Source organism: Echiichthys vipera (assembly GCF_963691815.1).
Source record: "Echiichthys vipera genome assembly, chromosome: X".
In the NCBI taxonomy this organism is placed as follows: Eukaryota; Metazoa; Chordata; class Actinopteri; order Perciformes; family Trachinidae; genus Echiichthys; species Echiichthys vipera.
Window position 1 is genome coordinate 11,473,072 of NC_139825.1, and position 15,951 is coordinate 11,489,022.

The window sequence follows — 15,951 nt, forward strand, 5'->3', positions numbered from 1 at the left end:
CCCTACGGCAGTAGCGTTATGTCCGCCTGTTCGGACATGTAAATAGAAGGACGGACCATGCGCGGACATTTAACAACAACAACAATAGTGGTGAAAGGTTCACGTTGGTGTGGTGCGGAGGTGGAGTGTTTACTGCAGATTTGGTCGGATGAAAATATTCAAAAACAGTCGACAAGACGCACAAAAACTCCAAGGTCTGTGGAAAGATTTGTAACAAAAGCCACACACGCGATCAATGCGTGTGACGTGTTACGGCGTGATGGCGTGTGGACAGCAAGAAGCATTGGCCGAGGCCCTGGTAGTGTGAGTACAAACGGGGCTGGGGCGCGGGGGGGAGAGGGAGGGGGGACAAGTACCCTAAAGTCCGGGTCTCGGTCCGGGAGGACAGTGTGATCACGCCCTAAAACTAGAGTAAATGCTCAGACTTCTAGCCGACTAAACTAGACTAAAATGCTCAAACTTTTAGTTGACTAAAACTAGAGTAAATGCTCAGACTTTTAGTTGACTAAAACTAGACTAAAATGCTCAAACTTTTAGTCGACTAAAACTAAACTAAAATGCTCAGACTTTTAGTCGACTAAAACTAGACTAAAACGCTCAAACTTTTAGTCGACTAAACTAGACTAAAACGCTCAAACTTTTAGTTGACTAAAACTAGAGTAAATGCTCAGACTTTTAGTTGACTAAAACTAGACTAAAATGCTCAGACTTTTAGTCGACTAAAACTAAGCTAAAATGCTCAGACTTTTAGTCGACTAAAACTAGACTAAAATGCTCTGACTTTTAGTCGACTAAAACTAGACTAAAACGCTCAAACTTTTAGTTGACTAAAACTAGACTAAAATGCTCAGACTTTTAGTCGACTAAAACTAGACTAAAATGCTCAGACTTTTAGTCGACTAAAACTAGACTAAAACGCTCAAACTTTTAGTCGACTAAAACTAGACTAAAATGCTCAGACTTTTAGTCGACTAAAACTAGACTAAAACGCTCAAACTTTTAGTCGACTAAAACTAGACTAAAATGCTCAAACTTTTAGTCGACTAAAACTAGACTAAAATGCTCAGACTTTTAGTCGGCTAAAACTAGACTAAAATGCTCAGACTTTTAGTCGACTAAAACTAGACTAAAATGCTCAGACTTTTAGTCGACTAAAACTAGACTAAAATGCTCAGACTTTTAGTCGACTAAAACTAAACTAAAATGCTCAGACTTTTAGTCGACTAAAACTAGACTAAAATGCTCAGACTTTTAGTCGGCTAAAACTAGACTAAAATGCTCAGACTTTTAGTCGGCTAAAACTAGACTAAAATGCTCAGACTTTTAGTCGACTAAAACTAGACTAAAATGCTCAGACTTTTAGTCGACTAAAACTAGACTAAAACGCTCAAACTTTTAGTTGACTAAAACTAAACTAAAATGCTCAGACTTTTAGTCGACTAAAACTAAGCTAAAATGCTCAGACTTTTAGTCGACTAAAACTAGACTAAAACGCTCAAACTTTTAGTTGACTAAAACTAAACTAAAATGCTCAGACTTTTAGTCGACTAAAACTAGACTAAAATGCTCAGACTTTTAGTCGACTAAAACTAAACTAAAATGCTCAGACTTTTAGTCGACTAAAACTAGACTAAAATGCTCAGACTTTTAGTCGACTAAAACTAGACTAAAAAGCTCAAACTTTTAGTTGACTAAAACTAGAGTAAATGCTCAAACTTTTAGTCGACTAAAACTAGACTAAAATGCTCAGACTTTTAGTCGACTAAAACTAGACTAAAATGCTCAAACTTTTAGTCGACTAAAACTAGACTAAAATGCTCAGACTTTTAGTCGACTAAAACTAGACTAAAACGCTCAAACTTTTAGCCGACTAAACTAGACTAAAATGCTCAGACTTTTAGTCGACTAAAACTAGACTAAAATGCTCAGACTTTTAGTCGACTAAAACTAGACTAAAATGCTCAGACTTTTAGTCGACTAAAACTAGACTAAAATGCTCAGACTTTTAGTCGACTAAAACTAGACTAAAATGCTCAAACTTTTAGTCGACTAAAACTAGACTAAAATGCTCAGACTTTTAGTCGACTAAAACTAAACTAAAATGCTCAGACTTTTAGTCGACTAAAACTAGACTAAAATGCTCAGACTTTTAGTCGACTAAAACTAAACTAAAATGCTCAGACTTTTAGTCGGCTAAAACTAGACTAAAATGCTCAGACTTTTAGTCGACTGAAACTAAACTAAAATGCTCAGACTTTTAGTCGACTAAACTAGACTAAAATGCTCAGACTTTTAGTCGACTAAAACTAGAGTAAATGCTCAAACTTTTAGTCGACTAAAACTAGACTAAAACGCTCAAACTTTTAGTTGACTAAAACTAGACTAAAATGCTCAGACTTTTAGTCGACTAAAACTAGACTCAAATGCTCAGACTTTTAGTCGACTAAAACTAAACTAAAATGCTCAGACTTTTAGTCGACTAAAACTAGACTAAAATGCTCAGACTTTTAGTCGACTAAACTAGACTAAAACGCTCAAACTTTTAGTTGACTAAAACTAGACTAAAACGCTCAAACTTTTAGTTGACTAAAACTAGACTAAAATGCTCAGACTTTTAGTCGACTAAAACTAGAGTAAATGCTCAGACTTTTAGTCGACTAAAACTAGACTAAAATGCTCAGACTTTTAGTCGACTAAAACTAGACTAAAACGCTCAGACTTTTAGTCGACTAAAACTAGACTAAAATGCTCAGACTTTTAGTCGACTAAAACTAGACTAAAACGCTCAAACTTTTAGTTGACTAAAACTAAACTAAAATGCTCAGACTTTTAGTCGACTAAAACTAGACTAAAATGCTCAGACTTTTAGTCGACTAAAACTAGACTAAAACGCTCAAACTTTTAGTCGACTAAAACTAGACTAAAATGCTCAGACTTTTAGTCGACTAAAACTAGACTAAAATGCTCAGACTTTTAGTCGACTAAAACTAGACTAAAATGCTCTGACTTTTAGTCGACTAAAACTAGACTAAAATGCTCAGACTTTTAGTCGACTAAAACTAGACTAAAACGCTCAAACTTTTAGCCGACTAAACTAGACTAAAATGCTCAGACTTTTAGTCGACTAAAACTAGACTAAAATGCTCAAACTTTTAGTCGACTAAAACTAGACTAAAATGCTCAGACTTTTAGTCGACTAAAACTAGACTAAAACGCTCAAACTTTTAGTCGACTAAAACTAAACTAAAATGCTCAGACTTTTAGTCGACTAAAACTAGACTAAAATGCTCTGACTTTTAGTCGACTAAAACTAGACTAAAACGCTCAAACTTTTAGTCGACTAAAACTAAGCTAAAATGCTCAGACTTTTAGTCGACTAAAACTAAACTAAAATGCTCAGACTTTTAGTCGACTAAAACTAGACTAAAACGCTCAAACTTTTAGTCGACTAAAACTAGACTAAAATGCTCTGACTTTTAGTCGACTAAAACTAGACTAAAATGCTCAGACTTTTAGTCGACTAAAACTAGACTAAAATGCTCAAACTTTTAGTCGGCTAAAACTAGACTAAAATGCTCAGACTTTTAGTCGACTAAACTAGACTAAAATGCTCAGACTTTAGTCGACTAAAACTAGACTAAAATGCTCAGACTTTTAGTCGACTAAAACTAGACTAAAACGCTCAGACTTTTAGTCGACTAAAACTAGACTAAAACGCTCAGACTTTTAGTCGACTAAAACTAAACTAAAATGCTCAGACTTTTAGTCGACTAAAACTAAACTAAAATGCTCAGACTTTTAGTCGACTAAAACTAGACTAAAACGCTCAAACTTTTAGTTGACTAAAACTAGAGTAAATGCTCAGACTTTTAGTCGACTAAAACTAGACTAAAATGCTCAGACTTTTAGTCGACTAAAACTAGACTAAAATGCTCAGACTTTTAGTCGACTAAAACTAGACTAAAACGCTCAAACTTTTAGTCGACTAAAACTAGACTAAAATGCTCAAACTTTTAGTCGACTAAAACTAGACTAAAATGCTCAGACCTTTAGTCGACTAAAACTAGACTAAAACGCTCAAACTTTTAGTTGACTAAAACTAGACCAAAATGCTCAGACTTTTAGTTGACTAAAACTAGACTAAAATGCTCAGACCTTTAGTCGACTAAAACTAGACTAAAACGCTCAAACTTTTAGTTGACTAAAACTAGACTAAAATGCTCAGACTTTTAGTTGACTAAAACTAGACTAAAATGCTCAGACTTTTAGTCGACTAAAACTAGACTAAAACGCTCAAACTTTTAGTCGACTAAACTAGACTAAAATGCTCAGACTTTTAGTCGACTAAAACTAGACTAAAATGCTCAGACTTCTAGTCGACTAAAACTAGACTAAAATGCTCAGACTTTTAGTCGACTAAAACTAAACTAAAACGCTCAGACTTTTAGTCGACTAAAACTAAACTAAAATGCTCAGACTTTTAGTCGACTAAAACTAGACTAAAACGCTCAAACTTTTAGTTGACTAAAACTAAACTAAAACGCTCAGACTTTTAGTCGACTAAAACTAGACTAAAATGCTCAGACTTTTAGTCGACTAAAACTAGACTAAAATGCTCAGACTTTTAGTCGACTAAAACTAGACTAGACTAAAAAAAGTAAAACAGGCCGCCAAAAACAACACTAGTCCAAGGCATACAAAAGACTATTAACAACCTGCACACAGTGCTGCTACAGAAAAGGTAACTTTTAGTTGTTTCCCCATCATCTTCAGCAATGCTCATGGTGTCTCAAAAAGTGCAGCTGCAGGGTCCCTGGTGTGTTCCCTGGTCACATAAGCCTATGTCTTCACTGATTTAATTCGACATTTTCTTATTTTTAGAGGTTTCAGTCAGGGTCAGGGTGTTGTTGTTCCCATTTCACATACAAAGTGGGGAACATCAGATGTTTTTTTGTTTTTTTAAAAGGGTCCTATGTTTCCCAGTCACATACAAAGTGGAACATAGGACCAGGGGGAACATAGGTATGCTCCCACTGCAGGCTACTGGTAAGCTTATATTAGCTGCATGCTACTGCCAGTAGCGTCTGTGTTGTGTTTGTTTTTTTGGTACTTTTGATACTATCAAATGTAAAAATAAATGAAGAACACATGGTATCTAAAAAAAAGTATCAAAGTACTGATACTTTTGACAACCTTACATGACACCAGGCTTCAATATTGTTATCTAACTCTTAACCTGCCCACCCTGGGTAGAGCTTTTTCGAGCCAAAATGCATGTATGTGGCTTAATTTGAAAGGTAACATCTTCTGTATATGTGCTTGTTACGTAGGAGTATGTTTTTTTTGTGGTGTGTCTCCTCCCTCCCCCTCCTTGTAATTTTCTCTGGGCTGCTGCTGGTGACGCTAATAAAGCACACCTGGGCTTAATCAGCTCCAGGATAAAAGACAGGCAGAATGCTTGGGTGCCCTCCCTCTCTCATACCATCCTGTGCTGTGCGCTGACTGGCAGCGGACTGGGTGGTGTGTTCATATAACTTATGGTAGGTTTTACTCCTTTTCCTTGAAAGGAGGGTGATTACAGCACACTTTGGTTTTGTGATCTGGATTTTTGTTTGTCAATACCTTAACTTTTTTTGTCCTTGTCATTTTAGATGGCCTGTTTTGCAGGACTGTTTGTGTGACAAGCATGTTTTCCGTTCAGTGACCGACATTGTTCCTTTTGTTTGTACGGGCAATTTGTTTCAACAAGCGCCTCTCATCCATCCTTCTTTTCATTATCAATGGTTACTCCTGGTTTTGTATCTGGATGTAACAGTGCTCAATGAGCATATGACTAATACAAAACCCAAACTACATCAATTCAAACAATGCTCAAAAAAGCCCTGGTTTGACCTTACACTTTTCTCTTAGCTTGGTGTTACTTGAGAAGTAACATCAAGTACAATCATAATGAAGCAGTACCTAGGCTGCCTTCTCCCTTACCAATCCCTGCTCCAGTTTGTGGGGGCTTATGAGGTACAGCGCAACTGTTTAATACACTGACATTTAAAGATCAGTTTACAGATTTTACCTCAGTGGCTGTATTTACGCAGATCCCTGTCATTATCACGTTGGTCATGGTGTCATGGAGTTTTTTTTAATGTTTGGTTCAGGAAAAAAAACACTGTCCAGCAGTGATGCCCAGGAAGAAGGTTAAACATCTGTCTATGATTAACAATGCTCACATTATCACATCAAGTTAAGCCAACGCTCTGCAACCTCAGTGTGAGGTAAAAGTCAGCATTGAAATCATGTGTCATCTGTGGATGTATTAATTAAAATCCAATGTAGCCAGAGGAGCCTTTCAAATAATAAAACCCAGTAAATAATTATTCAGTAGCAAAGATATTTTCAATAAAAAAAAGGTTCAATTCATGTAGAAAATAAGGGAGAATTAACATAAAGCATGAGAATTTCATTGAAGATTTTTCTTGTAACAAGTTGTAAACAACACTGATATACCATCGACTCATAAGGTATTCACTTAAACTACAGTTGGGACTGATCTGATCCAAACACGGTATTGGGTGCAGACACTGACGTTATTCACTCTGACATCACCGATCCAGATTGTGTGGTCTGATATGTTTTATATAAATACATAATAATGCAATTTTAAGCCAATAGCCAAAATTTTGTAGCCAAGATTTTTTAAATAATCCAATATTTAGTAATTATCTACAACAATAACCAGTAGTCCCTATATTTCATTGTCTCGAATTGTCTAGTATTCTATGAGTGAGATATGCAGGCAAAGTTTGCCATATCAATTTGCACTCCCACAGTGAAGTGAAGTCTACTTAACCTACAGTTCAAATAAACGACTTTGATATACATATAAAATTAAGACAAAAATAAAATGCAATGCAAATGGTTTCAATCTGCTTGTATCGGCGGATCTATGAATTCAGGTCTTGAAATCAAATCAGAACTTTTAAAAAAGTGGATGCATCTCTGATTAGAACTAATTTTTTGTTAAGTTTACACCATCTTCCAGACAAATGACTTATTATGGATGACTGAATTGGCCAAAATAATAAAGTGCATGTGCAATGCCTCTGCCATGCTAGCCACTGTAACTATCTGCAAGTTGGGAAGCATTTATCCTTACCTCCAAAAGGTTTCAGCCTGAAAATGGATGAACAGCATAACATACCAGAATTAAAGCTGCAAGCAACATTGACTGGGCCCTCACACCCCATGCGCATCGGGTTGGCACGATGGGACGCTGGCAGACCCAACCATACATTCCCGCAACCATCACATTCTGCATGCATGACCCAAGACATTATTTTCTGTATCGACCATTGGGAACTGCAAATTATGGATTTCAATTTTTGTATCTCTTCGGATATCCACTGAGACACCAGAGAACACACATTAACGATATACCATGTTGCATATAAGATGTAGGCCACACAATATAAATGTAAATTCATGTAAATCAGACGATGTCTGTCACACAAGCTTTACTTGCTGTTTTCAGTAGGTGGCGCTGTGACTCTGACTCAATATGGGTGTGTAGAGGACTCTGAACTCTCATATAAAATGGGAAATCTGGGGCAGAATGGTCAATGTAAAGTCATGTTACAGTTTACTGTGTCGTGGCAAAACATACAATTTGCCCACCTTGCCAGGGCAACCCCGTTCCAGTAAAACACAAATGCTTTGCAATTTGGCATCGTTAAGGTCTTGTGATTCTGCTGACCATGTTTGAGATTGACTTGTTGAATTCTTTAGAAGTTATGAAAAACACCATGAAATCGCGGTTAGTCACATGAATTATGACCAAGAAAATATGAAATAACTCCGATAATCTCTCTAGGAGGAGTTTAAAAGAGTTTGCATAAAATAAATGAAAACTACACAAAATTCAAAATGGCTGACTTTCTGTTGGGTGGAGTTAATGAAAGTTAATGGGAAATATGACAAATGATTAAAGCTATGTTGGTACCAAATTGTGTGAAAATCAGAGCAACTTTGTTTCAACTAATGCCTTCCAGGCGTTAGGGGACGCTATGGAGCTAACTAAACACACATGGACCAAATAACTGTTAATTTTTCCAATGTTTAAGGGTTTTCATGTATTTGCAAAGTTTTGTGCGCTTTCGAGTATAGAAAGTGTGCTAAAAATTGCTATAGACCGGAAGTGCCACACCCAAATCAAATTATAATATCAAATCAAAAACATAATTGGTTTGAACATCTGTCCACAGTTTTGTGCATTTTTGAGCATCCCAAAGGCCTCAAACTTGTTTGTAAAATTAAAATAAATGCACAAAATCCAAGATGGATGACTTTCTGTTAGGCGAAAAAAAAATTGTCAATATGTTCTTCAAGATGAGAGCAATGATCCCACATAATTTCATGAACATCAAAATAACCTTTCCCCAACCATGGCGTATGTTTGGGGGCGCTATGGAGCCTGCTGGCCACACACTTCTAACCTGTGTGCTAGTTTTGGTGAGTTTTCGAGAATCCCAAGCCCCAAAATACAACGAAGTTTGACACATAAAGCTGACTATTTGTTGTCAGTAGGTGGCGACCTGAAACAAGGATTCCTTTCCTTTAGCTCGCGTTCTACATGAACATCTGCAAACACGGAAATGGCTAAGAGGCATGACCAGGTGAAAGATGCAACATATATTTTTACATAAGGATTTATGAGCTCCAGTCGATGCATTTACATAGCAACATTATTTTGAAATAAGTCATGTTCTAATGGTATGTCTTACTCAGTTTGACGATTCATATGCATCATAAGAAAATTATTTAGAACTCATTTTTCTAAAATACTGAATAGTTTAACCCTTTCAGGCCGGTATTTCAATCCAACTATTTAAGAAAGGACAATGACTTTGGTTGAATTTCTTACAATGAAACAAGAACCACTAAGAACCACTGAGGTATATAATTACATTCAGTGATAAACACAAAACATGTCCATGGAACAAACCCTGTTCAGGTCTCTCAAGATGTTATCTAGGTTGTTATAATAAACAGGACATGATGCTTATATAAACCAGTTCCCCAACCCAAATATCTGTTATGTTGGATTAGGATTGTAAATACAATCATTAAGCTCATACATATGTGGGTGGCCCAGAGTAATCTGACACAATACCCAATTAGTGCATGTTCTTGTAGTTATTTATTTTAATGTGCAATGTTGGCTTAATTGACCAAATTATATATTTTCCTACTATCAATATAACCCAACGCAGCAGTGACTGTGAGTGGCCATGTAGTACCACTGACATCAGGTCTCTGGATTTCAACAGCTGAGACCCATTTAGAGTTTAGATTCGAGCACAACCATGACCCGACCCGGCCTATATTTCCCACCACTATGCTTGGGCCAGCTTGTGGGGGGGTTTTTGTTTGTTTTTTTAATCATTGCTTTATTGGCCTAATCTGAGGGGAAAGCTATGCTATAAACAGAACTATTATAGGCCTATATTTATTTAGCAGAGTAGGCCTATGTAACAAATGTGTACAAAATTGCACAAAGTAAAAAAAAGAAAGACGCCATATGTTGCACTGTCTCCTCCACTCGCCCGTGTCACAACAGGCCTGCTGCTGTGCTTTGCAGCTAAAGTTCAACATGGGGCTTGGAGATGTAAATAATGAAATAAAAACAACTTTTATCAAGTCTGGGGGAAAGTCTGAGGTATGGAAGCATTTCAAACAAGTCGTGGGCAGTGACGACATACAGGTATGTGCCGGCTTTGTCCAGTGCATTAGTGCAGTTCACATGTCTTCATTCAGATCCTTTTCTGATCAATTCCATTCTGAATAATTCCATTCTACAGTTCAAACAACTCCCAATTGTATTTGAGAACGTCAGACATAATGGACCATTTATTAAAAAAATTATCGGATTGAAATTGACTCTGTTAATGTTTCGGGTCAGGCCGGGCTCGGGCTGAACATGCACGGCCTCGGGTAGGATCGGTCTCATCAGCGAGCTAACATGCCCACAATGAGAATGGCAGCATATTTAGCAGGCCTAATATTGAAGGAAATAATGAAAGGAGATTGCCCTTTCAAATGCAGTTTGAATGGTAAAAATCCGTAGAGTCACTGTGGAGATATAAATGTCGAAGGTCAAGAAAGCAGTGTTGCCAGCAAATCTGAAGTGGTGTGTAGATTTCATGAGTATAACAACAGTAGGCTTTAAGATGTACAGCAGATGGGTGATTTCAACATTTCGACCCAGGGAAACATTGAATATTTGCCCAAGGGGAAAAGCATGAGAACGTAAACCCCTTTGTAAGGTCTCCTTAATTAATCATATTAGTAGATATTGAGCTGGGAAACAGGACTGTAGGGACATAAATCCAGTAACATATTTACCATCTTAGTTTAGCGTAGTAGCACACTAACATTAGGCTGGCACTAAACACAAGTACAGGTGAGGCTGTTGGGAATGTCGTTAGTTTTGGAGGGATTACTGGACAAACAGAAAATCTTATCTGGTGGTGGCGCTAGAGGGAAAGTCAGGGGATTCAAGCTTAGGGGGACATATCTGTAGCAAATTTCAGAGCAATCCATCCAATATTATCATTACTGTCCAAACTCTGAATCCAAAATGTCAAATGTCAAGTCAGAGGATTGCCAAAGTAGGATTCATCCTCTAGGAACCATGAATGTATAACGTCATGGCAATTTAGCCAATTGTTGTCACAATATTTCAGTCTGGACCAAAGCAGTGAATCAGCCTAATAATATTGCCATGCCTAGAGCCCATACTTGCCAACCCTCCTGATTTTCACTACTCTCTCTCATTTTAGTCCTGCTGTTAAAATTCTCCCAGATATCTCACAATGTTTGGGCTTTCATGGCAAAAGATGGGAATTTCAGGAATCTGACTAAACTGATGACTTTTATCCATACCACACAGCAATGCATATTCAGAGAGGGTGTTCAGTATGGTCAGAAGGTAGTGACAGAGAATAGAATGAGGATGGACAACTCTTTGCTCACTTCTTTCCTGTAAATTGAATTACACAGGACCGGCCCACACCTATGTCTCTCAAGGACTGTGCTGCAGACTTTCAACTACAATAAGCAAAATTTAAGATTAAATATGGTATTTGACATAAAAATGATGGTGCAATGTACTTGTTTTTTTGTTATTTTAAATGTTTTAAAGTCACCAGAACGCAGAAAACGTCTTTAAAGCTCCATATTTTTGGGGGGTTTCAAGGTTGGCAAGTATGCTAGAGCCAAGTTTACTGTTGATGTACACTATTGAACCATCTCTACCATCACACTTGATGCCTGTGCCCTAAACAAGACTTATTGACTTAAACTGGACATGTGTGCTGAGACAGTGAAAACAGAGAGGGCATGGTGAGCAACAGCAGCAACTCTTAACAAGGCGCCCTACAGCCAAACAGTGTGGTAATTGTCCGAATGCATGACAGCCCGCAGAAAGCAGAAAGAAAACATCTATGTCATCCTTTTCCTGCTGTGATGTTTACCCACCACAAAACATGAATTAATTCATATGAATATGTTCAACAGTAGCTGTCAAAACACATGAATTTGGTCAAGTGTAAGTAAAACTATTGTAAGCAAATAGGGCATCAGTCTGTGAAATTCAGCATCCCAATAATGACTCAACATCATGCTCTCTAACTGCCAGAAGCTCAGTTAAGCAAACAGAGAATCTTAACCAATTTCCTCACAGGACAACATCTACAGTCATTAAAGCAACATTGATTTTAATCTCAAAGTAGCAATATCACAATTTAGAGAAACTCTGTTACAAGTGAAAGCCATCCATTCAAAAAAAAAGTATAAAAGTATTTGCATCAAACTATACTTAAAGTAGCCTAAAGTCCTCATTCAGAATAATGTATGTTATTGAATTACAATTATGATGCACTCATGTGCATCATATTAATGTTAACACTGGTGGTGCTCAAAATGTACTCAACTCATTAACACTATTAATCAGTAAGTGATCGGTTATTCTATGTTTTAATCTGCTTGTTAGTATGTTAAATGTGAGCCTCCTGTACTATTTGATCAGATAGCCATCAATGTATTCCAGTGGTGGAAAAAAAATCAATACCAATACTGTGGAATAAAAAACTACTCCAAGTAACAAAATGAATAAGAACTCATTATGGAAATAGTGGTTGTTTTCAGATTGTTAAATTATGTTACCTTGTAATCAGTCCAGGTGATGCTGTCCTAACTAGACTAATGGCTACTTTCAGCTAACATTAAAAGCAAAGCATCATATTTTATAAGTTTTTCTCTTAAATGTTGTCAAGTTCAAAATTGCAAAAAAGTTCAAATTTAAAATACTCAAATTCTTTGCACATTACTTGGTGTGTCAACATCTGATTGATGCTATAAATATCTGTGGCTGCAGTTAGCCTAGCATTACTGATGGTTACTTGCTAAGTAGGGCCGCTGGCTAGCTTTAACAGTTTGTTTATTTTAAAGTGAGAATATTACAATTGGTCACTGTGGCAACAAGTGCAATTAAGGGAAGATGGAAAATAGCAAAACATAACATAATAGTACAAGTAGAGAAGTACGGAAGCCTGAAACGGTCATACATTACATTTTATTTCGTCTGTTTTCCTGGGATAACAAGATAATACCTCCGTTTTCTCATGGTTACGAGATCATTTTCCTCCATTTTCCCGAGATAATGAGATAATTAATGTGATAGATAATTAATGAAACTTGACAGGCCTGAGATGTCATGCCCTCATGCCTCATAAGGACTTCTCATATCTGGAAGAACACTATAGACAACACTGACAGATGATTTAAGTTGGTTATTTACTGTCATGAAATTAAACTGTAATGTGTATATTTATGTGCACATTGTAAAATTCCTCCCTGTACTGGTATTTATTTTGTTGTAATATGATATTGATGACAATAAAGTTTGTTTAAAAAACAAAAAAAACTGTAGTTAATGATGATATCAGGCTCACTCACACCTCTGATAAAGCTGAGGCCTTACTAACTTTCTTCTTAGATGACACATACTAATGTGAACATCATCTGTAATAGAGAGGCATAAAGTTATTTCAGCCTGTTTAAGGGCTTGATTGAAGAGATGTGTGATGGTGATCGATATTCTCCGGCTCGTCTGACATTGATACACTGATTTTCCAGATCTCAAATTAATTATCTTATTATCATGAGAAAACAGAGGAAATAAAATGTATGTAATCTATGACTTTTTAGGGCTTCCGTAGGGAAGAGTAGTAAAATCAGCAATATATATCTAAAGTGTGCTAACGTTAGCCTCCATTGGCCATGGAATATAGCTTCATACCAGACCAGGGCTGTAAGAGGAAGAGGAACAATGTCCTTCTTTTCTAAGTTACATAGTCTCGCTTTAACTGAAAGAGAGTGGAGAGTTTAATGTAGCCTGTGAACAGTATAAATGTCTCCTAGTTCTTAAGTTGTAATACTTTTATCCTATGCAGGTAGCCAGAATAAGTAGCCCACACGTCCTTTCTTAAAACATGAGCAAAATATTATAAAATATTAACATTTTTTTAAATTGAAATATGAAATACTGGAATGTAAAATCAATATATTACTGGTATATCCCCAGTATGCATTTTTTGTGAAAATCAGTGTGACTGGAATTCATTAAATCCACATTGACTTTACTCTGTAAACCCTTCAAGGGTGTTAGTGATGGATAGTGGAAGAAGTCAAAGTTACTTAAGAAAAAGGGGAGAAAAAATCTATGACAGGTAAAAGTCCTGCATAAAAGTAAAAGTCCTGAATAAATAAGTCCTGAATAAAAGTATGGTAATAGATGAGATGCACAAAATGTCTATGTGTAACCAATTAATGGAGAACCATAAAGCCACCGGCCTCAGTTGATAGTCCTTCACAATTCATAGCCATTTATTTATGGATTATTGTGTGTGTGTGTGTGTGTGCGTGTCTGTGTGTGTGCGTGTCTGTGTGTGTGTGTGTGTGTGTATGTGTATGTGTATGTGTGTGTGTGTGTGTGTGTGTGTGTGTGTGTGTGTGTGTGTGTGTGTGTGTGTGTGTGTGTGTGTGTGTGCGTGTGTGTGCGTGTCTGTGTGAGGGTGTGTGTGTGTGTGTGTGTGTGTGTGTGTGTGCCCAGAGTGTTTTCTCAATTAGCCAAACCAGGTGATGGTCGACTTACAGGCTGTGTGTAAAGGGAGGACATGTTTGAACTTGGACTTATCTCACAGTTTCTCATCTGTCAACAGAAAGAAACGCCTATATATAATATATACTGTATACAGTATATTCAGAACAAGATTAGCATATTTCTGACTTTGCTGTAGGATAACCCCCTACTCTCTCAATCACATACAGACGCGTGTGTCTGTTTCCAATCACACTTGGGCTGGAATTCAGTGTGTGTGTGTGTGTGTGTGTGTGTGTGTGTGTGTGTGTGTGTGTGTGTGCGCGCGCAAGTGTAGGTGTGTGTGTATCTGTGTGTGTGTGTGCGCGCAAGTGTAGGTGTGTGTGTATCTGTGTGTGTGTGCGCGCAAGTGTAGGTAGGTGTGTGTGTGTGTGAGTGTGTGTGTGAGGGAGGGAGGGAGAGAGGGAGAGAGACTGAGCGAGATGTATGCATATATAAGTGAATTTTACCCATAGCCTATTTCCATCATCATTATGAAGTATTCAACAGACTAATATTAAAAATTAAAATGTTGTATAAAATGTGTTCTTGAAAGTTGTGTGCGGTGTTCTGCTCATTCTTCATATTCAATCTTTAACATTTCTATTGCGATAAATTCATATTCAAACAAGAAGAGTTTGAAGTGAGTGCTAACTACATAAAACACTGAGTGTTTTATTTATTTATATATATATATATATATATATATATATATATATATTTAATAAGAATCTCCAAGGCTGCACTGTAGATGTAGACTACAATAGGCCTATATACAGTAAATATGAATCGAGAACTGACTAAGAAGCACAGGCACAACCTCTGTAGCATGTAGCTGACCTAGTATAATATCATAAAGACACGAGAAGAGAGGGGGGGGAAGTAAAGTCACTGTGTAATGTACAGTCACAAAGACTGTATGAGTGCAAACAATGGTGATCCCATGAAGGACCACATCTGTATAGACCAAAATAAGACCACTAGCACTGAGGAGGTCACTTACTCTTTCATTTATATTCTCCCTATAGTAGATTATGATGAAGTGCTGTAATGCTGTAAACTTTCTCCACTGACTTGCCAAGGTGAAGGAGGACACCAGGCTTTGAGATGCTACATAAAGACTTTACCTGGATGAATTTGTGAAGAACTCCACTGAATATCCGAAATAACTTCCCGGAGGTCCTGTGAACACAACGCGTTTGTCCGTGTCCAAGTTAAAAGCAGCGCAAAGCTGGACCAAAACCACCACTACAGGTACAACCAGCACGGCGCAATGACAACATTTCCCCCATGACTGGGTAGGTGAAAGTCCAGGAACACTGCCCATCTCTTCTTTTGCGCGTGTCTTCTTTCATTGAATAGCCGATCCGTGCTGTTCCTTATCATAAATCGGTATCCTGAATAATCCGTTCAACTCCAACAGGTCTTGTTGTATTGATCCAAAGTGCACAGCGAAATGTAAAGAAAGGCAGAGGGAGAGAGAGGGGGGAAAGAGAGGGAAGGAGAGGGGAATGATTGCAACCTCATTTGGGGTGGAGCTTCAAATATTACCAGGCAGAAAACCAAACTGTGGTACTGTTGTAACACAAGACACAGAATCACACGTATCACGGAGAAACCTGTATCTATTATTGGACTAATGTCAAAGAATAACCTACAGACAATTACAACAGAATATCACTGACTCATCATCAAACAGCCTCTTGAGAATTTATTTATGACAGCCCAATATGCCAGTGCTCTGGTACTGAGCATGATGA

The 15,951-nt window shown here is 37.3% G+C and overlaps 1 protein-coding gene across 2 annotated transcripts in view; it reads right to left on the reverse strand.

Moving 5' to 3' along the window:
- Positions 1 to 15,609, reverse strand: part of LOC310965707 (integrin alpha-5-like) — a 55,863-nt gene extending 40,254 nt beyond the window's left edge. For both annotated transcript variants that reach the window (XM_083939444.1, XM_083939445.1), the window contains exon 1: positions 15,319 to 15,609. In XM_083939444.1, coding sequence (XP_083795570.1) covers positions 15,319 to 15,518 — 200 coding nt within the window. In that variant the 5' untranslated portion in view covers positions 15,519 to 15,609. The remainder of the gene's footprint in view (positions 1 to 15,318) is intronic.
- Positions 15,610 to 15,951: the final 342 nt, after the last annotated feature.